General features: G+C 43.5%; 1 protein-coding gene across 3 annotated transcripts in view; it reads right to left on the reverse strand.

Moving 5' to 3' along the window:
* The window catches only part of LOC126470034 (endothelin-converting enzyme homolog), a 434767-nt gene that overhangs the window by 113176 nt on the left and 294118 nt on the right, over nt 1-27473 (reverse strand). For all 3 annotated transcript variants that reach the window (XM_050097524.1, XM_050097525.1, XM_050097526.1), the window contains exon 5: nt 2447-2727. In XM_050097524.1, the coding sequence (XP_049953481.1) occupies nt 2447-2727 (281 nt within the window). The remainder of the gene's footprint in view (nt 1-2446; nt 2728-27473) is intronic.

Genomic DNA, 27473 nt, shown 5'->3' on the forward strand with positions numbered 1-27473 from the left:
TTTCCACAGATAAAACCTAACGGCCACAACAAAATCAGAATACTCTCCGTCATATCATTACATTACCAGCACCGAACTTTTTTAATGGCATCTAAGTGGAAGTTCTTACAGTTAGCTGCATTTAATTTAACAGCCGACCAATAAATTTCATTACTTTTTTAAAACTAGAGCTTATTTACCTATTATTATTATTAAATTATATATTAATAACTTCTATACATGCCAGCTAGTGTACATGGACGGACATACGCACACACACACACACACACACACACACACACACACACACACACACACACACACACACACGAGGAACATACATACACGGCCTTCCTGTCTCTCACGTTTTCTCCCGCTAGCTCCAAGGACTTACACTACGCGCATCCTTAACGTATATTGTTTCTTGGTTAGCAGGTACCTTAATTTAGTCTCTTTCTTGCAGGTGACAGTCTCACCGTATCACGAATACGCATAACACCCTAATAATACCATAACTCTGTCCCCATAATAACACTGGATATGATCGATCTGAGTCCAAAGGAATGATGTCATTTATCATTGAAAACTATTTGCGCTTTACTGCAGTATGACAGAGACTCCGCTGTGGTAGAAGTTCGCTGACGGTCCCCGAATGCAATTCATCTCTTGCACTGAATTTCAGTGCGCCCGCAACACACTAAGGTAAATGCTACTCGTTACGCTTGCGCCAAATCTATAAAAGCTCATCTGTATTCCATATCCTGTATTGTGTCCCATGATTCCATGAATTCCTCTTCTGCTGCTACACATTCCAATTCTGGCTTTATCTGGATCACTGCGATCGCCCTTGCAAATTAATTTTCGTAATTAACAGCGTCTGTATTGCAACGCGACTATGGATAACAAATGTTCTCATCTTTAGACGGTTCTTTCTATCATTGGATTCTGTACCTGAGATCTAACTGAGATATTGTCTTCCTGCCTTCAAGAGTGATTATGAGATTTCATACTTCCCTGGAAATTCTACACTACAGTGTCGCGTGTAATATGGCGGTGTGTAATTTAACTACGTCAGCGCGTGAGAAACACCGAGTTGCAATCGAGTTGCGAATTGGAAGATTTTGTCCACATTTGGAGCACCCTCTTCTTCAGCATGTCAATGTCAGACCACACACACAAGCGCTGCAACATCTGCAACGATCCGACGCCTTGGTTCGCTGTCATCTATCATACTCCTTACAGTCCGAGCGTTTGAGACAGGACGTCAAAATTTAAAAAAAATCGATTTTTCGATACATAAAACACACACGTTCGAGGAAATGTAAGACATGTTATTTGGTCTTAAGTGTGCCTGACTGCAGTGCCGACTTGACCCCATCCAATTGTCATCTGTTTCCAAAACGTAAAGCACATCGTCGAGGACTTCACTTTGATAGTGGTGAAGCGATGCAAGCGGAGGTGAGGTAGTGTCTCCGTTAACAAAGTCAAACATTCTTCAGTAACAGTATCTAGAAACTGGTCTCTCGTTGGAAGAAATGCGATCGTCATCAGGGTCACTACGCTGAGAAATAAATGCGTAGACATGAAGAATAAATATGTAGAATGTTAATAAGGTCTGTTTTATTTAAAAATATTTAAGAATTTTCACATAAAAAATTCGGAGGCATTACTTCTCAGCACGTCCTCGTAGAATAAAAGTCTGTTAGTAGACTGCCATGATCACAAGTAAATCAACGTGTACGGAACTGTGTCAAGTGTGACTGAATACTTTGGGTGGAGAACTTCCAGAATATACGCTAGTTTGTTCGTAACTTCTGGAATGTTATTTAGCATACCCGCCACCTGTGCAGTGTAGTGTAACAGCGTGTGTTGTACGGAAGCCGTGTGACGTGTAGCTGGACTGTGAATCAGTGCCAAATTGAGTAAACTGTGTTCGAATGAAGCCCTCACCCTCTCGAAAATATATACGGTCACATACTTTATATACGAGTATTTAATGCGCCCGGTGCTTCGCCACACGGTCCATCTGTCCAGAACAGTTTTGATATCGTACGAGCAGGAATAGGATACCGCTAACTACACGCATTTATAGTCGAATGGGGCACTTACATGTGTCACAGTCTTTTGATCTGTTGAAGAATTTCCATACGCTTACAGCTTTAAAGATGTCAGGCCCCTTTGCATAAAACCAGAACTCATAATATTGAGTGCATCTAGAGAGAAATGAATGCATCGAGTACCCTGTCCTAACCATCTCCACGAGCTGTTGAGAATGAATCAGGATGGCTCTCCAACGCTTCCGATGTCTCCTGGAGTACATTCGGTGATGCGTCCGTTATTATGAAGTACACGGTATCTCAGATTCAATTGCTCGTAAGTGTGCACAGCAATGGTCTGTAAATGCTGGACGGAAACAACAACAATATCGATAAAATTTTAAAACTAAAAGGAAAAGATTCGAAATTACCTGTATAATATGTTTCTTGGAATCTCGATCGTCTTCACCTACGGCCCAGGTGAATAGTCCACCCATGTTGTAACGGTTCTGTAACGTTTCCAGCGATTTCTGCAGGCTCCAATTCTTAATGCTGAAATTACCAGTAATGTTCCACCCTCCAATTTTCTCGAGAAGGTCCAGCATTGGCTTTGGCCCCAGGGTTTCTATTGTGTCGTTGACGTCCAAGCAGGACATATAGTACAGTTTCGCTTTGCGCTCTGCCTCACTCTTGAACTCTGACATTGGCTGCTCTGCAAAAAAGGTACATGCACATGAAGCCGTATAAAAGCGAACACAATTAAGACTTGTACAGCTCTTTTAAGTGAAAAATTGGCGTTTTTAGCTTAGCTGTAATATATAATTATTCCAAAGCTTCATGGGAAATTTAACTTCGGAATATGAAAACCTCTTTCACTTACTTCAGTGTCTAAGAGTTATTTTTATTAAAACAAGAACATTCTTAAGCGCAATTAACAATTCAATAGAGAGAGTACACTGTTGTATCTAAGAATTGCAACACCTACTAATAATGGATACAAACGTACAAATATGTTACTCCATATCAGAATGCAAGAACCGAACAAGGTAGAACTGTGCTTAAAACTCTTATCGGCCAGGAATCAAGTCCAATTCTCCGTGTAGACATCCTGATTTAGATTTCCCGTGCTTTCCCTAAAGTACTTCACATGAATGCTAGGCCTTTACTCCAACGAAGTCACAATCAGTTCCCTTCTCTACCTATGTCTAAGAGGGTTAATATTCCATTTTTAACTATCAAGACGTCGACTAAACATTAAACAATAACTTATCTTTCTTGGAATGCTTTTGTCACACTTGCAGATTATGTCCAGAGGTCTCTGTTTCTACTTGAGGCCATTAAGAGTGAATATCGCGGAAATTGTTGACATTTCATAATCTTGAAATGTAATAGGTTGCCACTCCCCTTGTTTTGTTAAATTAGAAGTTAGTTACTGGGCCACACAACTACCGCAACAGTTATAAACCATACCATCTTATTCATACTTACTGGATAATAATATTATGTACTACTGGTCTTTAAAATTGCAACACCACGAAAGCCGCATGCAACAAGCATAAAATTGGCATGACCCTGAATTGCTTGCTTGTACTGGGTGGTTATAATTAAAGTGCAGCTACTCACGGAATACCATTGTGGGTTGTAATTATCGAATGGTAGCAAAACTTGGAAGATATTCTAATGCGTTAATGCGGAACCGATTTATGCTGGAAGAAGATTAGTTCCAGTTTTGGCCACTAGATGCAAATACGAAGCCGTGAATGCAATAAAGGCGTAGAAAAATATTTCCATATGCAGTATATTAGGAATGGGACGTGAGCAAAATAGATCAAACAATTGAGAAAGACATAATGTTGATTTTACTATTAACCGCCGCTTGCACAGTTCGTTCAATACATCACCGGAGACGCCGACAAGATGCTGTACAGCGCCAGATTTCCACCTGGTAGCCAAAATTGGAACTAATTTTTTCCAGGGCAGATCGGTACAGCATTAATTCATTAGCATATCTACCAAGTTTGGCTGTCATACGATAAGTGCAGCCCACACAGGACCTTCGTGACTAGCAACTTCTAGCAGCACTTTAATTGTAACTTCCTGGTATACGCAAATTATTACGGAATAACGCCGTCTGGATTCTTTATGTAAGGAAATATTACAAAGCGGATTTGTCACTGATACATTACAAATGTTGTTTCTTTGTGAGAAAATTTTGTTTTGCCTCGAATAAGAAGGAGAAACAACTAACAACACGTTTTGCAATTCGACAGCGGCAGGGTCGTGACCCATTAGTACTCCGGTCTATCGATCGGTGAAATTGCTGCTCTCATTGGTTGGGATACCGTAACTGTTGTGCGAATATGGAATCGATGGGTTCAAGAGAACCATTCTCGACGCCATGCATGATATAGACAGCGCCACGCGACAAGCGCCCAAGAGGACACACATTGTTCGCTCGACCGTGCAGTACTGTACATTGAGGTGACATAGCTTCCGTCAGTAAATGAGCTTGTTTGCAGCAAGACAAGTCATATTAACACGGACTGTGCTGTGATGTGTGGAGCATAACGGGCGTTCAGCGCGGTGACGAGTGTTGTGATTTCTCTTACGATGTGTTTCCTCTTGCTGTTGAAATTTCAGTAATTTCAAACAAATGAACACACTCCAAACAAATAAGACGAGGCTCGCCGACAATGGTGCGCCCAAGAATAATACTGTACACATGAGTAGCAACACGTCATCTTTTAATCGATTCCTGATTCTACGTACGTTATCGCGATTGACTTAGATACACTATGTGATCAAAAGTATTCGGACACACCCAAAAACATACGTTTCTCATATATAGGTGTATTGTGCTGCCTCCTACTGCCAGGTACTCCATATCAGCAGTAGTCATTAGACATCGTGAGAGAGCAGAATGGCGCGCAACTCGCGGACTTCGAACGTGGTCAGGTGACTGGGTGTCCCTTGTATCATACGTCTGTACGCAAGATTTCCACACTCCTGAACACCATAGGTCCACTGTTTCCGATGTGATAGCGAAGTGGAAACGTGAAGGGACACGTACAGCACAAAAGCGTACAGGCAGACTTCGTCTGTTGACTGACAGAGACCGCCGACAGTTGAAGAGGGTCGTAATGTGTAATAGGCAGACATCTATCCAGACCATCATACAAAAATTCCAAACTGTATCAGGATCCACTGCAAGTACTATGACAGTTAGGCGGGAGGTGAGAAAACTTGGATTTCATGGTCGAGCGGCTGCTCATAAGTCACACATTACGCCTGTAAATGCCAAACGACGTCTCGATTGGTGTAAGGACCGTAAACATTGGGCGATTGAACAGTGGAAAAACGTTGTGTGGAGTGACGAATCACGGTACACAATGTGGCGATCCGATGGCAGGGTGTGGGTATGGCGAATGCCCGGTGAACGTCATCAGCCAACGTGTGTAGTGCCAACAGTAAAATTCTGAGGTGATGGTGTTATGATGCGGTCGTGTTTTTCATGGAGGGAGCTTGCACCCCTTGTTTTGCGTGGCACTATCACAGCAGAAGCCTACATCGATGTTTTAAGCGCCTTCTTGCTTCCCACTGTTGAAGAGCAATTCAGGGATGGCTATTGTATCTTTCAACCCGATCGAGCACCTGTTCATAATGCACGGCCCTTGGCGGAGTGGTTACATGACAATAACATCCTTGTAATGGACTGTCTTGCACAGAGTCCTGACCTGAATCCTATAGAACACCTTTGGAATTTTTTGAAACGCCGGCTTCGTGCCAGGCCTCACCGGCATCATGTCAGGCCTCACCGACCGACATCGATACCTCTCCTCAATGCAGCACTCCGTGAAGAATGGGCTACCATTTCCCAAGATACCTTCCAGCACCTGATTAAACGTATGCCTGCGAGTGTGGAAGCTGTCATCAAGGCTAAGGGTGGGCCAACACCATACTGAATTCCAGCATTACCGATGGAGGGAGCCACAAACTTGTAAGTCATTTTCAGCCGGGTGTCCAGATATTTTTGATCTCATACACTATGTGTGGAGTCTTCGAGGAGAACTAACGATATCCGATTGCATTCGTCTGCGTCAAATAGGGCCAGCTCCTGGCGTGCTGGTATGCCGTTGGGTACACAACATGATCATCAGAGCGCACAAATAGTTCTGTGCGTAATAGGTTACGAGAGGGAAGGGCGAGGCCGCCTTTTATAGTTACAAGGCACGAAATGTGTTGTTATTGTTGTTGATAATGGTGATGACGATGACGATGACGACGACGACGACGACGACGACAACGACGATGATGATGATGAGTTTTGTCCTTTAGGTTGGTCGATCACTTCAAATTTAGCATCCTCAAGTCCTTCCGGTATTCTGTCATACTTTTCGTAGCTGCGTATGATGCATTTATCTTGATATCGTGAATTAAACTGTATCTTCTACTGCCTCTGGCCCTTTTCCCTGTCACCATTCCTCTGAGTGTGTCGTTTATTATACAGTCCTTTCTCATCGAGTGTCCTAGCCAGATTCTTTTCCTACTATTAACTGTTTTTAAATGTGTTGATTTGCTTGATGTTAATGAAATTTTAACAGCAAGAAGAAACATATTGTAATAAAACCTGAATAGCTTTCTCATTGCTATCCAGAAACGAGGTGAATGGTGAAAATTCGTTTTTCTTTTGCTGAAACCTACGCTATTAAAATTTGTTACGGTCCAGCGCGGAATATATTATTTGCTTTATAGGAAATATTTAGTGATCGTTATTTTAATAGTTACGGTAAATATCTTCAATACCCTACGCAGCGCAGCCAGTACAGTGAAACTGGTTTGGAGAAAAGTGGAAATGGAATCCCTTCCAGCCCTCCATTGATTTTGCTTCATCACAATATTTTCCAGACCACTTCAGGCTAATGCTGGTCTGCATCCTTCAACATCTTAACACCTACTGTCTCGGAAGAACTCGATGTAGATGTAAGGCTTGTGACGGCCGCTGTGGCCGAGCGGTTCTAGGCGCTTCAGTCTGGAACTGCGTGACCACTACGGTCGCAGGTTCGAATCCTGCCTCGGGCATGGATGTGTGTGATGTCCTTAGGTTAGTTAGGTTTAAGTAGTTCAAATGGTTCAAATGGCTCTGAGCACTATGGGACTCAACTTCTGAGGTCATTAGTCCCTTAGAACTTAGAACTAGTTAAACCTAACTAACCTAAAGACATCACACACATCCATGCCCGAGGCAGGATTCGAACCTGCGACCGTAGCGGTCTCGCGTTTAAGTAGTTCTAAGTTCTAGGGGACTGATGACGTCAGATGTTAAGTCTCATAGTGCTCAGAGCCATTTGGACCATGTGTAAGGCTTGCATTCAGTAAGCCAGGCTTCTCCGCTCCTTCCTTTACCTGTAAACCATAATGGTAGGGAAAGTGTTTCCACCTACTATAATTATAGTCGACGAAAAGAGTTGAGTTAATTATGCTATAAAAACATAAGTTCGAGATCTTAATAGCTAACGGGATTCTAATCGATACAAATCAATTCAGAAAAAAGAAAAACATTATTTTAATAAATACAGCAATCATTCGTTTTGTTAAGTGTTTTTATTTAAGCTAATACGCGTTTCCGGATTTTGTCCATTTTCAATCAGCGTAATACATATTTGAATCTCCAGTCAGTACATAGTTACAACATCGACAGCAAACTGAATGCTGCAGATGCCCTGTGCAAAGTAACAATTTTGTTTGGCTGCTACACTTCGCGAATTGTATATTTACGATGTATTGTTATTTCGGTATACTTACTTTCTACTCTGTTGTTGTTATTCCGATTCTCGCCCTTACGGATGTTGCACAAACGTTATTTTTCTTCTGTTTAATACGGGGCAGCTGCAGCATCCAATTTGTTATCGATGTTTTAACTATGTCCTGACTGAAGACTCAAATATGTATTACGCTAACTGAAGATGGGTGAAAACGCGGAACGTGTATTAGCTTAAATAAAAATACATAACAAAGTGGCTGGTTGCTGTATTTATTAAGATAATATAACCCACAGCCACGGAGCTCAGCAGCCAGTAAAATGCATAAATTATTGTAAAAGTAAATAAATAAAGCCCATGACCCTTTAGTATGTCCGTAACACAAGCAAACTGCAATTTTTGTTCTGTATTTTCAGGAATATGACTTGCGTAACATTGGCCTTAATAACCTTGCTAATACCTTAGTAATGTGTGTCAGAGAACATTCCCTAAGACGAGGTAAGTGCTACACAGGCGCTTCTATTCTTAAGGATACTTTCCTTCATAAGCCCCTGTGAGAACTTAGTGACCATAAATAATTAATCTGAGCCTAAATCACTGGACATTCAGTGATTTCAGGTAAAATAATTGTTCCTTTAAATTTTTTCATTCTACTCTGTACCCATCCATCACGGACGGCTCAGTATACGTACGGGTGTGGGTCAGCGAGGCCCTCTTATCTGCGGATCCGTGACGCTGTCCACCATGCGGGGATTCGACTGGCCACGGGTGCTTATCGGACTAGTCCCATACCCAGCCTCTGTGCTGAGACGGGAAAACAGCCACTTACCATCCGGCAGCAGCTCCTGTTGGTGCGCCACGCTTGTAAGTTTCTTACAGCTCCAACCTCACCCGCTCACCATATTGTTGCTCGTCCGCCTTTGGAGCGCCTATTTTCCAACCGTCCACGAGCCACGATGCCATTAGGGATCCGTGTGCAACGTGTGCTGGAGTCCCTCGGTGTGAAGCCCGTACAGCCCCAAATCCAGGGTTTTAGCCGCCTGCCACTCTAGTTTCTGGAGAGTCCCAGAGTGATTTACTGTCTTTGATGAAGAATAGTCTGCGATCTTAGGGGCACTGGAGCAGGTGAGATTGTAAGTAGGCTGTTTAGGTTTTTTTATTGGTAACGCCACCTCTGTATGAAAATCACTGGCTGTGCTGTGTGCAGTCTGTGGCTGCTTTGCATTGTTGTAATACTCGCCATTGTAGTGTTAGGCAGCTGGCTGTGAACAGCGCGTAGCGTTGCGCAGTTGGAGGTGAGCCGCCAGCAGTGGTGGATGTGGGGAGAGAGATGGCGGAGATTTGTAATTTGTCATGAACTGCTATATTTATATATGATGATATCAAGGTAAATACATTGTTTGTTCTCTATTAATATCTTTCATTTGCTAACTATCCCTATCAGTAGATAGTGCCTTCCATAGTTTGAATCTTTTATTTAGCTGGCAGTAGTGGCGCTCGCTGTATTGCAGTAGCTTGAGCAGCGAAGATTTTTGTGAGGTAAGTGATTTGTGAAAGGTATAGTTTAATGTTAGTCAGGGCCATTCTTTTGTAGGGAATTTTGAAAGTCAGATTGCGTTGCGCTAACAAAATATTGTGTGTCAGTTTAAGCACAGTCATGTATAAATTGTTCTAAGGGGACGTTTCATACAGTCCTGTATAGATTGTTCTAAGGGGACGTTTCGCACAGTCGTGTACAATTTTTCTAAGGGGACGTTTCATATGTCGACCCTTTGCCTAGGATACCTCACTGGAATCTTCTGATTTTTTTCTTGTAGTTTGTGTAATTAGTGTAGCTATTGTTTATTGCTAGCGCGTAATTATAGAGAGAATTTCCTTTGTAGTTGTAGTTTTTCATTGAGGTACAGTAAAACAGTTGTGGCATGCATGTAGATTTGCACCAAGTATTTCGCAGCTGCGCTGGCAATTAAGTAGACATTATTTCCATTGCTATGTTATTTTATTTTGCTCTTCAAATTGCGCTTTTCTGTGTTATCGTGTGAAATACTGTGACAATAATGGCGTGTGAAAAACGTAATACTAGGCTCCAAAGTAAACTGAGAAATGACAGTGAAGACGAAAGCAGTGTGTTAGCGCCGCAGAGTAATGAATTAACTAATGTTCAAAGTAGTAATTTGGTAATTGCGCATAGGGAAATGGAGCGGGCTGCAAATAATGGTGTAGACAGTGAAACAGGTAGTGAACGGGGAAGCGTTATCGATCGATTGGTCGGCAACAGCTCGCCTCAGGAATCGGGAATGACAGAACACAATATTGCAAATACTGCAGACTCAGGTTTTGGGTTCCCACCGTTTTCTCAAATGAGTCAAGACACACTTTCCACTTGTCAAAATGTGAATGTTGCCGGTGCAACTTCACTGCCGAAAAGCACTGAGGAACATGTTTCAGACACCAGTGCATTGTTATTACAATTAATGCAACAAATGGGACAAAAGCTTGAAAAGTTAGACACAATGGAACAACATCAGAGACAAACACAGCAACAGTTAGACGCAATGGAACAAAATCTTCACACCACGCTTGAACAAACACGTGAAGATTTAACTACTGAGTTACATAACATCGAATCGAAATGTCAAAAAGTCTGTAATGACGTAAAAACACAAATTTGTGAGCATTTTCAACCTATTTTTTCGCGGCATGAAAATGCATTACAGAATCACGAAGCAGCCATAAAAGAACTGCAAATTATTGTTCATGAAAATCATGAGATCTTGCAAGCTAAATTTGACTCAGTTGCATCTACCGATTCGGTTACGCAACTTGCAAAAACTCAAGAAAACTTAAAGGACACAGTAGATACGATTTCAACACAAATGGACACTCTGAAACTTGGTTCAGAAAAACACACTGAGGAAATGTGTTCACTATCGGAGAAAGTAGCCGAACTTTCGGATCAGGTCACTAACTTATCTACAAAGGTAGATGATGATCTGAATGACACAAGACCTGTAGCCTTCACTGACACAGAAGAGTATGAACAAATTAGAAAATTCAAACAGAATCAAAATCAAATCAATACACAGTACAAAAGAGAAATCCGGGAAGTACAAGATCAGCTGACACAGGTAATACAAGAATTACGTATTTCAGAGGACACTCGCGCTCCAACATGGGAAGAGGGACTTAGAAACACGGAAAAGCTGCAAAATAATAACACAGGGCATTTCGGAAGTTATGAAAGAAATTGGCAATGTGCACCGAATTTTGAGATGGAACGGCCGACACGACCTAACAATGACCGATATGCGACTCGCCGACATGATGATTTTGACTATAAGCTGTTCATTACTACACGTAAATTCAAAACATTTAAGAATTCTGGCAACGACATTCATCCACAAGCATGGCTCCATCAATTCTCTCATTGTTTTCCTCCCAACTGGTCGTTGGAACACAGATTAGAATTTATGTGTGGCTACTTAGAGAATGAACCAGCTGTAAGAATGCGATCGGTCATTCACGATTGCCACAGTGAAGGAGAATTTTACCATGCCTTCCACTCAGCATATTGGTCTCAAGCCACACAAGACCGGGTAAAACATGGTATCATAATGATGAAACATTTCGAACAATCTGAATTCTCCAGTCTTGTGAAATACACTCCTGGAAATGGAAAAAAGAACACATTGACACAGGTGTGTCAAACCCACCATACTTGCTCCGGACACTGCGAGAGGGCTGTACAAGCAATGATCACACGCACGGCACAGCGGACACACCAGGAACCGCGGTGTTGGCCGTCGAATGGCGCTAGCTGCGCAGCATTTGTGCACCGCCGCCGTCAGTGTCAGCCAGTTTGCCGTGGCATACGGAGCTCCATCGCAGTCTTTAACACTGGTAGCATGCCGCGACAGCGTGGACGTGAACCGTATGTGCAGTTGACGGACTTTGAGCGAGGGCGTATAGTGGGCATGCGGGAGGCCGGGTGGACGTACCACCGAATTGCTCAACACGTGGGGCGTGAGGTCTCCACAGTACATCGATGTTGTCGCCAGTGATCGGCGGAAGGTGCACGTGCCCGTCGACCTGGGACCGGACCGCAGCGACGCACGGATGCACGCCAAGACCGTAGGATCCTACGCAGAGCCGTAGGGGACCGCACCGCCACTTCCCAGCAAATTAGGTACACTGTTGCTCCTGGGGTATCGGCGAGGACCATTCGCAACCGTCTCCATGAAGCTGGGCTACGGTCCCGCACACCGTTAGGCCGTCTTCCACTCACGCCCCAACATCGTGCAGCCCGCCTCCAGTGGTGTCGCGACAGGCGTGAATGGAGGGACGAATGGAGACGTGTCGTCTTCAGCGATGAGAGTCGCTTCTGCCTTGGTGCCAATGATGGTCGTATGCGTGTTTGGCGCCGTGCAGGTGAGCGCCACAATCAGGACTGCATACGACCGAGGCACACAGGGCCAACACCCGGCATCATGGTGTGGGGAGCGATCTCCTACACTGGCCGTACACCACTGGTGATCGTCGAGGGGACACTGAATAGTGCACGGTACATCCAAACCATCATCGAACCCATCGTTCTACCATTCCTAGACCGGCAAGGGAACTTGCAGTTCCAACAGGACAATGCACGTCCGCATGTATCCCGTGCCACCCAACGTGCTGTAGAAGGTGTAAGTCAACTACCCTGGCCAGCAAGATCTCCGGATCTGTCCCCCATTGAGCATGTTTGGGACTGGATGAAGCGTCGTCTCACGCGGTCTGCACGTCCAGCACGAACGCTGGTCCAACTGAGGCGCCAGGTGGAAATGGCATGGCAAGCCGTGCCACAGAACTACATCCAGCATCTCTACGATCGTCTCCATGGGAGAATAGCAGCCTGCATTGCTGCGAAAGGTGGATATACACTGTACTAGTGCCGACATTGTGCATGCTCTGTTGCCTGTGTCTATGTGCCTGTGGTTCTGTCAGTGTGATCATGTGATGTATCTGACCCCAGGAATGTGTCAATAAAGTTTCCCCTTCCTGGGACAATGAATTCACGGTGTTCTTATTTCAATTTCCAGGAGTGTATTTTGAAGACATGTTGCACAAGAATCAGTACCAGTTAAACCCATACAGCCCCTCAGAACTCATCCGCATTTGCTTAATCAAATTACCTGAACATTTACGGCATATTATTTTAGCAGGACGTTGCATAGACGACATATGAAACGTCCCCTTAGAAAAATTGTACACGACTGTGCGAAACGTCCCCTTAGAACAATCTATACAGGACTGTATGAAACGTCCCCTTAGAACAATTTATACATGACTGTGCTTAAACTGACACACAATATTTTGTTAGCGCAACGCAATCTGACTTTCAAAATTCCCTACAAAAGAATGGCCCTGACTAACATTAAACTATACCTTTCACAAATCACTTACCTCACAAAAATCTTCGCTGCTCAAGCTACTGCAATACAGCGAGCGCCACTACTGCCAGCTAAATAAAAGATTCAAACTATGGAAGGCACTATCTACTGATAGGGATAGTTAGCAAATGAAAGATATTAATAGAGAACAAACAATGTATTTACCTTGATATCATCATATATAAATATAGCAGTTCATGACAAATTACAAATCTCCGCCATCTCTCTCCCCACATCCACCACTGCTGGCGGCTCACCTCCAACTGCGCAACGCTACGCGCTGTTCACAGCCAGCTGCCTAACACTACAATGGCGAGTATTACAACAATGCAAAGCAGCCACAGACTGCACACAGCACAGCCAGTGATTTTCATACAGAGGTGGCGTTACCAATAAAAAAACCTAAACAGCCTACTTACAAGATGCTCTTCCCGTCCTAAATTTCTTGTATGTTCCAATTCACTAAGTGCCCTTCACTCATTGCAACGTTTGTATCCAGCAGATAAGATAGTGCAGAACATCCAGGATGCCCTCCTCCAACTACAAAGACTGGGGAAGGAGGTGATTCTCTGCTGGGTTCCAGTGCACGTCGGCATTGCTAGGAACGAAAGGGCAGATCTCGCAGCCACGGAGACATGTCTCGATCCGCAAGTATTTCAGTGTGCCATCCCCCTGCAGGCACTCACCTCGCTATTGAGCTCACGAGTCATGCGTCGGTGGGAGGATCAGTGGCTGGAAATGACTGACAATAAGGTCCGTTTAGTCAAGTCCACAACGCGTGTGTAGTGCACTTCTTTCCAACCCCGTAGACGGGACGAGGTTCTCCTCACGCGACTTCGGATAGACCACAGTCCTATGACGCATGGCTTCCTGCTCCGGCGAGAGGACTCTCCAGTGTGTGGTACTTGTAGCGTCCAGGTTACTGTGCGCCACGTTATATTGGATTGCGTTTTATTTTCTGACCAGCGGGCCGCGGCTGACTCACCGGTGGATCTGCTATCTCTTTTGGGAAATACTCAAACGAATGTGGTTGAAGTATTAAAGTTCTGTGACTTGTCCAATGTTTTTACCAAGATTTTAGGGAGAGGGTTTTAATTTGTTGACAGGGTGACTGGCTCGCCCATATTTTACGTAAGTGGCCAGCCAGTGACAATTTCCTGTGGCATCCTTGACGCTGCTTTCTCGTTTTCCTTACGTTTTATTTTCTTATACAGCATTTTTCGTCTTTTCCCGCTTTCTTTGCGTGTATGCTTCCATTTTACTAAATTTGTCCGCATTCGTTTCTTTTAATGTGTGTCAAGGCGCTGATGACCTCGACGTTGAGCGCCCGTACGCCCCAACACGCACACACACACACACACACACAGACAGTATACGTACGGAAGTATACAGATGTCTACCAGAGTATCAGTTGAAGTTAAGTCATGGGTTCATCTCAGGTAGAAGGACAATGCGAAAATTTCCGTTATGGGTTAACGCTCATAGTCCAAAGTTTTTTCCGAGAGTAGATTCCATTCCTGAATTTAGATTCCGGTAGGTCTGCAAAATACTCATTTCTGGTTGTTATAACCGCTGTATTTGACTCAAAACGTTTGCTGCCACGAGTTTCTACAGCTGTGGGATATGCGAATTTAAAAAGCCCTAAGAAATTTAGTGAGTAGATTGAACGTTCCAACAAAGTACAAATCAAATTCTCCAGTTTTTCCTTTCATAAAATTCCTTTTCGAAAATTTCCAATGTCCTGATGAAAGATACTTTCGTTCAATACAGGACTTTTACAACCTATATCTTGTATCCAATTGGATCTGAAAACTTGCCAGTCATCGTTTTACGTCTTCTAGGCAACCAGTAAAGGCAATCCTTTTTCCTTGTAGAAAACACTAGAATTAACCTTTCCCGCAGATAAAATCGACTTCTTTTGTGGAGCCAACGGCCGTTTCGTTTCTGCCTTGATGCGGTGACTCACCGCTAAGTCAGATTAACACACTTGTGCATAACGTCAGTTGGATTGTTTCTAAATTATTCAACTGTTCGTCGGTCTACGTCCCTTATAATGTTAACAGGAGAGGGAAAGAAAGAAAGATGGATAGACAGAGAGAGAGAGAGAGAAATGATTCAAAGAAGTTATGTGTTTAGATAGTGTGAGAGCATCACTGAAATTCTCAACACATTAGTGTAGGAAACGCTGCAAGAAAGGTGTTAGGCATCGTGGAGGACCTTACTCTCTGAATTCCAGGAGTACATGTTGCAGTACCCTGTGAAGTATTACTTTGTCCACCACAAACTTGCTAACTGACACGCGTGAAAATGTAGAAATTCGTTATTATAGAGAGGGATAGTGGCAATGTTTTACCTCATACCAGCTCATACCAGTCTTGTGTTACAAGAGAAAGGTAAAATTTCTGGTACACTATCTACCCTCTGTAATGCACCTTACGTACTAACATTGTTCAGATGTAGATGAAGGATTTACCTAAAACACACTGAAGGTTACAAGTTTTCTATATCGGAGACTGTTAGGAGAATTCCTGCAACTAATCGAAAGAGGTAGAAGAAATTCCGGCCATCTGAAATTCAAAACAAATCAAAGTGTTTTTGCTAGCGATTACCAGGCACAATCAACTTAAATTAAGTGTCTCATGCAATATTCTAGCGCTGTTCACAGAGGACAAAGCCCTGACGCATGAATCAATAACTGAAGGTGAATGCTGCGGACGTGATTAAAACTTTCGGAGCGTAGTTCCCAGCTACAAAGAGCCAGCAAACAATGCCGCTGACGCCGCGTTTAGCAACGACACCTGTCGTCGGTGTATGGAACTGAACCCGATCTCCACAGGCAACATTTCGGAGGTTGTTCAGGGACATATATTTTGGTGTCAGGAACGGTGGTCGTCTGTGCTTCGTTACAGAGTAATAATGTAATTATTACTAATTAGATTTGTTATCTAGTTGCCTTTGTTTCTCTGAAAATGCATTCAAAGCAGTGAAAAAGCCTGTCATATGCAATCAACAAAACGTGCAACACAAAATAGAGAGTAATGCAAGAACTCCCAGTGCAAAAGTGCTGTGATGTGGTTGTCGTCGCTGCAGGAATAGCTCCGCATATCAACGTGGTGCCGCTTTGCTATTGTATTCAGTGGTCAGGTGCATATCGGCCATCTCTTCTTCAGTAAACATATTCATACTGGTGTGTATTACAGTTTTACCGGAAAACCGAACCCGAGCCAGAACCGACAAATACCGAGTGCTAAACTGAAGGCGGAAAGGAAAGTGTGCATTTCTGTTGGCAACAGCAAGTGACGTGAGAGAATCGAACAATTTCGTTTCCAAACAAGACACACAGCACACACCACTGACATTTTCTCTGTTGTACAGACATTTTCAGTGTAACAAAGATACAGAGATAGAAGATCGCAAGAATACTTGAAAAAAGAGACAGCATTGGTCGTATATTTTTTACTATTGCAAAATCGATTTTCTGTCACTGAGTGACCATCTTCAGTGCTATATTGTATAACTTAAATTGGGATGCACTGTTGTCACTAAGCTTACGGCATATACCTAGTTAGTCCGCAATTCAAACTTAAGTGCTTGGCAGAGGTTTAACATAACCACTTTCCACTATTTCTCTACCATTACACTCTCAGACAGCGTGTGGAAATAGAGTCTATGTGATTGCCGTAAGCTTAGTGACAACAGTGCATCCCAATTTAAGTTATACAATATAGCACTGAAGATGGTCACTCAGTGACAGAAAATCGATTTTGCAATAGTAAAAAATATACGACCAATGCTGTCTCTTTTTTCAAGTATACCTGTTATCTGGTCGTAGTGCACAAGACAACATGGAGTCGCCAATCAATAAGATCGCAAGAAATCAAACGAAATGTAATTACTGCGTAACGATCCACCAGACACCCCAGATCTCTCATAACAAAATACTCAGAAAATATCTTTGAACGACCTTAGAGATTTTGTAGCTGGAGGTCGGATTCACCTTGTATACACACGTATGGCAGGAAAAATGATGACGTTATCATTCATTAATGGTGCCAATTGCAGCACTTAGCTTATCACATACGTTAAAATTCTCTATTATTTATTATTTTGCGATGTTCCTCGTTATGACACTTCTCTGTTCTCTGCTGACAATGACAACGTGCATAGGAACGCCTGTAGCGCATTTTCTCTTTTACTTACTCACTATCTGCAATTATGTCGTTACAGTTTGCTGAAGGCGACTGGTGTAACGCTTAAGTACAGTTCCACAAAACAGGGAGGTCATACATGAACATATACCTAGTTAGTCCGCAATTCAAACTTAAGTGCTTGGCAGAGGTTTAACATAACCACTTTCCACTATTTCTCTACCATTACACTCTCAGACAGCGTGTGGGAATAACGAAATTTTCCATGTGAGCTGCGGTTTCTCTTATTTTATTACGATTATCATTTCTCCCTATGTAGATGGACGTCAACAAAATATTTTCGGATTCGGATGAGAAAGCTGGATATTGAAGTGTCGTGAGAAGATCTCCCCGCAACGACAAACGCCTATGTTTTAATAATTGCCACTCTATTCGTGTATCAGAACTGCACTTCTTTGAACTTTTTCGATGTGCTCCGTCACTTCTATATATTAAGGATCCGATATCTCACAGCAATTTTGTATCAGAGGACGGACAGGCTAGTGTAGGCAGTCTCTTTAGTGGATTTGTTTCATCTTCTAAGTGTTCTGCCAATAAAATGCAGTCTTTGGTTAGCCTTGTCCACACCATTATCTAACCTCATACTCTGTCTTCAGCAGCAATGACGGACAGCAACCAATGCTTTCCGCGGTCATTAGGACGTGCAATAACAAAAACTGTATATCATTCTCAAATTTACCGTCTAAAGAACTTCATTTTCAATTAGTTATTTCAGTGTGGCCTCGACCGAACAGACCGAAATACCTCCATCCCCCCCCCACCCCCCCACCCTTAATGTATACTGATTAACTTAAATTAGACAACTTTTTTCTTGAAAGTTAACTCTAGTCATACATGAAGCGCCAGTACGTCAAACTTTATGGTAACCATATTTCAATAGAAATATAATCTACATCAGGAAATAAACAGCTGTAAAATGTTCACAACTTTAATAACTACACTCCTGGAAATTGAAATAAGAACACCGTGAATTCATTGTCCCAGGAAGGGGAAACTTTATTGACACATTCCTGGGGTCAGATACATCACATGATCACACTGACAGAACCACAGGCACATAGACACAGGCAACAGAGCATGCACAATGTCGGCACTAGTACAGTGTATATCCACCTTTCGCAGCAATGCAGGCTGCTATTCTCCCATGGAGACGATCGTAGAGATGCTGGATGTAGCCCTGTGGAACGGCTTGCCATGCCATTTCCACCTGGCGCCTCAGTTGGACCAGCGTTCGTGCTGGACGTGCAGACCGCGTGAGACGACGCTTCATCCAGTCCCAAACATGCTCGATGGGGGACAGATCCGGAGATCTTGCTGGCCAGGGTAGTTGACTTACACCTTCTAGAGCACGTTGGGTGGCACGGGATACATGCGGACGTGCATTGTCCGGTTGGAACAGCAAGTTCCCTTGCCGGTCTAGGAATGGTAGAACGATGGGTTCGATGACGGTTTGGATGTACCGCGCACTATTCAGTGTCCCCTCGACGATCACCAGTGGTGTACGGCCAGTGTAGGAGATCGCTCCCCACACCATGATGCCGGGTGTTGGCCCTGTGTGCCTCGGTCGTATGCAGTCCTGATTGTGGCGCTCACCTGCACGGCGCCAAACACGCATACGACCATCATTGGCACCAAGGCAGAAGCGACTCTCATCGCTGAAGACGACACGTCTCCATTCGTCCCTCCATTCACGCCTGTCGCGACACCACTGGAGGCGGGCTGCACGATGTTGGGGCGTGAGCGGAAGAGGGCCTAACGGTGTGCGGGACCGTAGCCCAGCTTCATGGAGACGGTTGCGAATGGTCCTCGCCGATACCCCAGGAGCAACAGTGTCCCTAATTTGCTGGGAAGTGGCGGTGCGGTCCCCTACGGCACTGCGTAGGATCCTACGGTCTTGGCGTGCATCCGTGCGTCGCTGCGGTCCGGTCCCAGGTCGACAGGCACGTGCACCTTCCGCCGACCACTGGCGACAACATCGATGTACTGTGGAGACCTCACGCCCCACGTGTTGAGCAATTCGGCGGTACGTCCACCCGGCCTCCCGCATGCCCACTATACGCCCTCGCTCAAAGTCCGTCAACTGCACATACGGTTCACGTCCACGCTGTCGCGGCATGCTACCAGTGTTAAAGACTGCGATGGAGCTCCGTATGCCACGGCAAACTGGCTGACACTGACGGCGGCGGTGCACAAATGCTGCGCAGCTAGCGCCATTCGACGGCCAACACCGCGGTTCCTGGTGTGTCCGCTGTGCCGTGCGTGTGATCATTGCTTGTACAGCCCTCTCGCAGTGTCCGGAGCAAGTATGGTGGGTCTGACACACCGGTGTCAATGTGTTCTTTTTTCCATTTCCAGGAGTGTATGTTAAAGTGAGAGAATGGAATGTTATTCTCAACGGAAAATACATTTATACAGTTACATCCATTATAAAATGCATGGTAGAAGCTCAACGGGCAATCTGTAACATTATCAGCTACCAGTTGTATATCAATGGGAACTGTGTGGGTTTCCAGAGTGCTGTAATACCAACCACCGGGCGACATCGAGCAGCCGCTATGTAACAGGTTTCGAAATGAGCAAGATTTGTGCCCTGTCCGGTAACTCTGAATTAATATTTCCTATATTTTCTTAAACCACAATAGGAAAATGCCGGGATGGTTTCTTAAGCAGTTCTCGCCGCTTCTTACTCCGTTATTTCTATTGACAATAAAACCGTGCGACGTCTCGTCTAATATACGTCTACATCCATACTCTGAAGACCACTGTGAAGAGCAATCGAAAATGGAGTGCGGGAAGAAAGGCGACTGAAATGCCTCTGTGCACACCATAACCCGTCTAAATTCGGGAGGACGACGGTTCAAATCTGCGTCTGGCTATTCAGATTTAGGAAGAGGAGGAGGAGGAAGAAGAGATTAGTGTTTCATGTCTTGTCGACAACGCCGTGGTCGTTAGAGTTGGAGCAAAAGCTCGGATTAGGGAAAAGATGGAGAAGGAAATCGACCGTGCCCTTTCTCAAAGGAACCATCCTGGCATTTGCCTGCAGCGATTTACGGAAATCCTAAATCAGGATGGCCTGACGCGGGTTTGAACCGTTGTCCTCCCGAATGTGAGTCCAGTGTGCTAATCACTAAGTCACCTCGCTCAGTAGGTTTAGATTTTCCGCGATTACCTAAAGCGCTCCAGGCAAATGCCGGGTTGGTTCCTTTGAAAGGGTCCGGCCGATTTCCTTTCCCATCCTTGATACAATCCGAGCTTGTACTCCGTCTGTAATGACCTCCATGTCGACCGGGCGTTAAACTCAATCTTCAAATGGCTCTGAGCACCATGGGACTCAACTGCTGTGGTCATCAGTCCCCTAGAACTTAGAACTACTTAAACCTAACTAACCTAAGGACATCACACACACCCATGCCCGAGGCAGGATTCGATCCTGCGACCGTAGCAGCAGCGCGGCTCCGGACAACCCAATCTTCCTTCCTTCCTAATCGCTCTAATAGTCTCTTCGCTGTTCCTATAGGTGCAGTACTTAGGGGACTGTAGTGTACTGTTAGATTCTCGCTTAATACTGGTTATGGGCTGTTTGTAAGTAGGCTTTCGCGGAATAAAAGTTCAAATGTGTGTGAAATCTTATGGGACTTAACTACTAAGGTCATCAGTCCCTAAGCTTACACACTACTTAACCTAAATTATCCTTAGGACAAACACACACACCCATGCCCGAGGGAGGACTCGAACCTCCGCCGGACCAGCCGCACAGTCCATGACTGCAGCGCCTTAGACCGCTCGGCTTTCGCGGAATAGCTGCCATATTTCTACCGCCTGCTTTAGCTACGATAGAGCCTATATGATCATTCCATTTCATACTCCCAGAAACTGTTACAGCTGAGATAACTGGGCCATTAGTAATGTGCTTTAACCATCGTATATCACGTGTTTACGTATTCTGAACAGCGAACTGTACGTTTCTGAACACTGAAAGCACGTTTGCAAACTTTACATCACTTTAATATCTCATCAAGTTCTAACGAGATATGTGTGCAGCATTTCTCATTATAGTTAACTGCATCATATGCAGTGATCTGAGGTTGCTGTTAATCATATCTTCCATGTCTTTATTATAGGACATGAACAGTAAGGGGTCTTAATGCACTTGCTTACAGTTAACCTAACTTTACTGCTAGACTCATCGTTGACTCTCCATCCAAGGTAACATGCTGCATCCTCACAACCAAGAAATCCTGAATCCGTTTGATACATTCACATCAATGTACCTACATTAAACTCTGTTTATGTGGTACTGAGAAGCGTTTGACGTGGAAGTAATGCTTTTAGGATGTCATATGAGATGAACGCGATTTTGGTTCAAAATGGCTCTGAGCACTATGGGACTCAACTGCTGAGGTTATTAGTCCCCTAGAACTTAGAACTAGTTAAACCTAACTAACCTAAAGACATCACAAACATCCATGCCCGAGGCAGGATTCGAACCTGCGACCGTAGCGGTCTTGCGGTTCCAGACTGCAGCGCCTTTAACCGCACGGCCACTTCGGCCGGCCGCGATTTTGGTTTGGCGTGACGGATGTTTCCCGAATCCATGATGGCTGGCATGAAGGAGTTCATTATTTTCGCGATTTATCATTTCGTTTGAGCCCAGAATATGTTGGAAGACTCTACAAGAGATGTCAATGACTCTGTGCGGTAGGTTTGTGGCTCACTCCTGCTACCTTTTTTTTTCTTTTTTTAGACGGGCTTGATGTGTCTTGTTATCCAACCAATGGGCATCTCTTTTTGTTCACTGGAACCACGCTATCTTATGGTTAAGAGAGAGGTAACGAAACTGCAAATTCTATATAGAATCTGACAGGCATTTCGTCGGGCCCTGTGGTGCTGCCCAATTTTAACGATTTCAGATGTTTCTCAGCAGCACTTACACTCATATCTATACAATTATTTTTACATTGAGTGGCCAAAAGTCATAAGAAGACATTGATGTGATGACACTAGTGAGCCACTACTCTACCGCCGCAACCTATGCGATGCATTTCTCTCGTGCAGAGCTGAGTGCTGGTAACGTGGGTTCCTTACATGAGACTGGCTTGCCGCAGCTCTCCGTGCTACTCTGTCCTGTGCAAGCCTCTTCATCTCCGAGCAAGTACTGAAACCTACATCCTTCCGAATCTGCTTACTGTATTCATCTCTCGGCCGCCCTCTACGACTTTAACCTTCCACCCCCACGCTTCCTCCAGTACTAAGTTGGTGATCCCTTGATGTCTCAGGATGTGTCCTACCAATCGGTCCCTTCTTCTATTCAGGTTGTGCCACCAAATTCTTTTCTCCCCATTTCTACTCAGTGGCTGCTCATAGTTACATGATTTACCCATCTAATTGTCAGCATTCTTCAACAACACCACATTTCAAAAGCTTCTATTCTCTTTTTGTCTAAACTGTTTACCATCCATGTTTCATTTCCATACATTTCTTTAGAAATGCTTTCGGAAAAGCCTTCCTGACCCTTTAATCTATACTCGATGTTAACAAATTTCTGTTCTTCAGTAAAGCTTTTCTTGCCATTACCAGTCTACATTTTATATCGTCTCTACTTCGGCCATCGTCAGTTATCTTGCTGCCCAAATAGCAAAACTCACCTACTACTTTCAGTGTCTCATTTCCTTATCTAATACCCTCAGCATCAACTGATTTAATTCGACTACATTCCATTACCCTCGTTTTGCTTTTGCCGATGTTCAGCTTATATCTTCCTTTCAAGACCCTGACCATTCCGTTCAACTGCTCTTCTAAGTCATTTGCTGTCTCTGACAGCATTACAATGTCATCGGCAAACTTTAAAGTTTTTATTTCTTCTCCCTGGACTTTAACTCCTACTCTAAATTTTTCTTTTGTTTCCTTTACTGCTTGCTCAATGTGCACATTCAGTAACATTCGTGGATAGGCTACAATCCTGTCTCACTCCCTTCTCAAACACTGCTTCCCTTTCATGACCCTCGACTTTCATAACTGCCATCTGGTTTCTGTACAAATTGTAAATAGCCTTTCTCTCCATTTATTCCACCCCTGCAACTCTCATAATTTCGGAGAGAGTATTCCAGTTAACACTGTCAAAAGCTTTCTCTAAGTCTACAATTGCTATGAACGTAGATTTGCCATACCTTAACCTATCTTCTAAGAGAAGTCGTAGAGTCAGTATTCCTATATTTCGTCGGAATCGTAACTGACCTTCCCCGAGGTCAGCTTCTACCAGTTTTTTCATTCTTCTGCAAGGAATTCCTGTCAGTATTTTGCATCCATGATTTATTACACCGATAGTTCGGTAATTTTCACACCTGTCACCACCTGCTTTCTGTGCAATTGGCATTATTATGTTCTTGTTGAAGTCTGAAAGTATTTCACCTGTCTCAAACATCTTGCTCACCAGATGGAACAGTTTTGTCATGGCTGGCTCTCCCAAGGCTATCAGCAGTTCTAACGGAATATTGTTTACTCCCGGGGCCTTATTTCGACTTAGGTCTTTCAGTGCACTGTCAAATTCTTCACAGATGGAACAGTTTTGTCATGGCTGGCTCTCCCAAGGCTATCAGTAGTTCTAACGGAATATTGTCTACTCCCGGGGCCTTATTTCGACTTAGGTCTTTCAGTGCACTGTCAAATTCTTCACGCAGTATCATATCTCCCATCTAATCTTCATCTACGTCCCCTTCCATTTCTATAATATTGCCTTCAAGTTCATCTCCCTACACTCCCTCCCTTCCGATACACTCCTCCCACCTTTCTGCTTTCCCTTCTTTGCTTAGGACTGGTTTTCCATTTGTGGTCTTGATATTCATTCAAGTGGTTCTCTTTCCTCCAAAGGTCTCTCTAATTTTCCTGTTGGCGATATCTATCTTTCCCCTAGTGATATATGCTTCTAAATCCTTATAGGCCTATTTGTCCTGTAGCCATTCCTGCTTAGCCATTTTCCACTGTCAGTTAATCTCATTTTTTAGACTTTTGTATTCCGTTTCTTCTTCTTCATTTATTGCATATTTATATTTTCTACTTTCATCAATTAAATTCAATATCTTTTGTGTTACCTATAGATTTCCACAAGCCCTCTACTTTTTACGTACTTGATCCTCTGCTGTCTTCACCATTTCGTCTCTCAAAGCTATTCATTCTTCATCTACTGTATTCCTTTCTCCTGTTCTTGTCAAATGTTCCCTAATGCTCCCTCTGGAACACTCAACAAGCTCTAGTTGTTTCAGTTTATTCTGACCGGATGTTCTTAAATTCCTACCTTTTTACAAGATTTTAAACATGGCTGCAACAATTTCTTCAGTTTTAATTTACAGTTCATAATCAATACATTGTGGTCAGAGTTCGCATCTGCCCTAGGGAATCTCTTCCAGTTTAAAATCTGGTACCGAAATCTCTGTCCTATCATTATATAATCAGTCTGAAACCTTGTGGCGTCTTCAGGCCTCTACCACGTATGTAACTTTTCATGATTCTTAATTAGCAATGATTAAATTGTGCTCTATCCAAAAGTCTAACAGGCAGCTTTCTCTTTCATTCCTTTCTCCAAGTCCATATTCACTCACTATTTTTCCTTCTCTTCCTTTTCCTAGTATCGAATTCCAGTTCCCCATCACAATTAAATTTTTGTCTCTCGTAACCATCTCAATAATTTCTTTTGTCTCATCAAACAATCTCTTCATCATCTTGGGTGCTAGTTGGCAAATAAACTTGCACTGTTGTGACAGATGTGTGGTTTGTGTCTATCTTGGCTATGATAATGTGTTCACTATGCTGGTCATAGTAGCTTACCCGCATTCCTATTTTCTTATTCGTTATTAAACCTACTCCTGAATTACCCTATTTGATTTTGTATTTATAACCTTGTATTCACTCAATCAGAAGTCCTGTTCCTCGTACTACCTAACTTCACTAACTCCCATTATAACTAACTTTAACCTATCCTTTTCCCTTTTTAAATTTTCTAACTACCTGGACGATTAAGAGATCTGACATTGCACGCTCCTATCCGTAGAACGCCAGTTTTGTTTCTCTTGATAACGACATTCTCCAAAGATTCGAATGTGGGACTAGTTTACCTCCGGAATATTATACCCAACAGGATTCCACTGTTATTTAACCATACAGTTGAGCTGCTTGCTCTCGGGAAAAATGACGGCTGTTGTTTCCCCTTGCTTTGAGCCGTTCGCAGATCCAGCACAGCAAGGCCGTTTTGGTTGATGTTACAAGCCCAGATCAGTCAATAATCCACAGTGTTGCCTCTGCAACTAATAAATAAGCTGCTGCCTCTTTTAAGGAACCACACGTTTGTCTGGCCTCTTAATAGATACCCCTCCGTTGTGGTTGCGCCTACAGTACGGTTATCTGTATCGCTGAGGCACAAAAGCCTCCCCACCAACGGCAAGGTCCATTGTTCATGGAAGGGGGTGGGGGTGGAGAGGAGGGAATCAGGGGATAGACTTCTTATTTATTACAGGGTTATAGCAATGACTGAGTGCGATTATACTACAGCGTAGGTTCAGGAATACTGATAGTAACGGGAAATACCGTAGATTTATCAATCATTGTATAATACAGTTTTGTGTCATACTCACGCTGTTCACTGCACATCATGTCTTTTCCTTGACATTTCGGCGGGGCTATGTCCTGCAATCAATGCTAAAACAGTGTCGATAATCTATTTTCTGTCTTTTCCTCGTACAACCCTTGTACATATTTTTGTTGATATCAGACAGGGTTCTCTCATTTGTTTTGATTGTTTTTATACTTCAAAATTTTAACTCTCTGTTTCAGCTTGATATTATTGATATGGAAAGAAATGTTTTGTGGATATTTTTCAGTTTTATTTTCTGACTCATTCTACTCGTATATTTTTAATTTCATCATATGAGGATGTAATTTAAGATCACTGAGTTAAGGAAGTGGCATACTAACAATATTTATAGGTACAGTTTGCATATACTAATATACAGGGTGTTACAAAAAGGTACGGCCAAACTTTCAGGAAACATTCCTCACACACAAAGAAAGAAAATATGTTATGTGGACATGTGTCCGGAAACGCTTACTTTCCATGTTAGAGATCGTTTTATTACTTCTCTTCAAATCACATTAATCATGGAATGGAAGCACACAGCAACAGAACGTACCAGCGTGACTTCAAACACTTTGTTACAGGAAATGTTCAAAATGTCCTCCGTTAGCGAGGATACATGCATCCACCCTCCGTCGCATGGAATCCCTGATGCGCTGATGCAGCCCTGGAGAATGGCGTATTGTATCACAGCCGTCCACAATACGAGCACGAAGAGTCTCTACATTTGGTACCGGTGTTGCGTAGACAAGAGCTTTCAAATGCCCCCATAAATGAAAGTCAAGAGGGTTGAGGTCAGGAGAGCGTGGAGGCCATGGAATTGGTCCGCCTCTACCAATCCATCGGTCACCGAATCTGTTGTTGAGAAGCGTACGAAAACTTCGACTGAAATGTGCAGGAGCTCCATCGTGCATGAACCACATGTTGTGTCGTACTAGCAAAGGCACATGTTCTAACAGCACAGATAGAGTATCCCGTATGAAATCATGATAACGTGCTCCATTGAGCGTAGGTGGAAGAACATGGGGCCCAATCAGGATGCTACGTACTGATGTGCTTGATGCTAGTACTGTTGAGCAATGAGTCGCATGTCAACACAAGCACCGAAGTCAACGTTACATTCCTTCAATTGGGCCAACTGGCTTTGAATCGAGGAAGTACAGTACATACTGACGAAACTAAAATGAGCTCTAACATGGAAATTAAGCGTTTCCGGACACATGTCCACATAACATCTTTTCTTTATTTGTGTGTGAGGAATGTTTCCTGATAGTTTGGCCGTACCTTTTTGTAACACCCTGTATTTACTGTTTAGGTATCAGAGTAATTGACCTCAAAATACTGAGTGAATAACACTCATTCGCTCTACCGTTTAAGATAAAATAAGTTTTGTGTACTTCCCGTAGAATTTAGTTTCTGGGGAGCTCATGTTCTCAAAG

The sequence above is a fragment of the Schistocerca serialis genome, chromosome 3 (assembly GCF_023864345.2).
Source record: "Schistocerca serialis cubense isolate TAMUIC-IGC-003099 chromosome 3, iqSchSeri2.2, whole genome shotgun sequence".
NCBI classification, from domain to species: Eukaryota; Metazoa; Arthropoda; class Insecta; order Orthoptera; family Acrididae; genus Schistocerca; species Schistocerca serialis.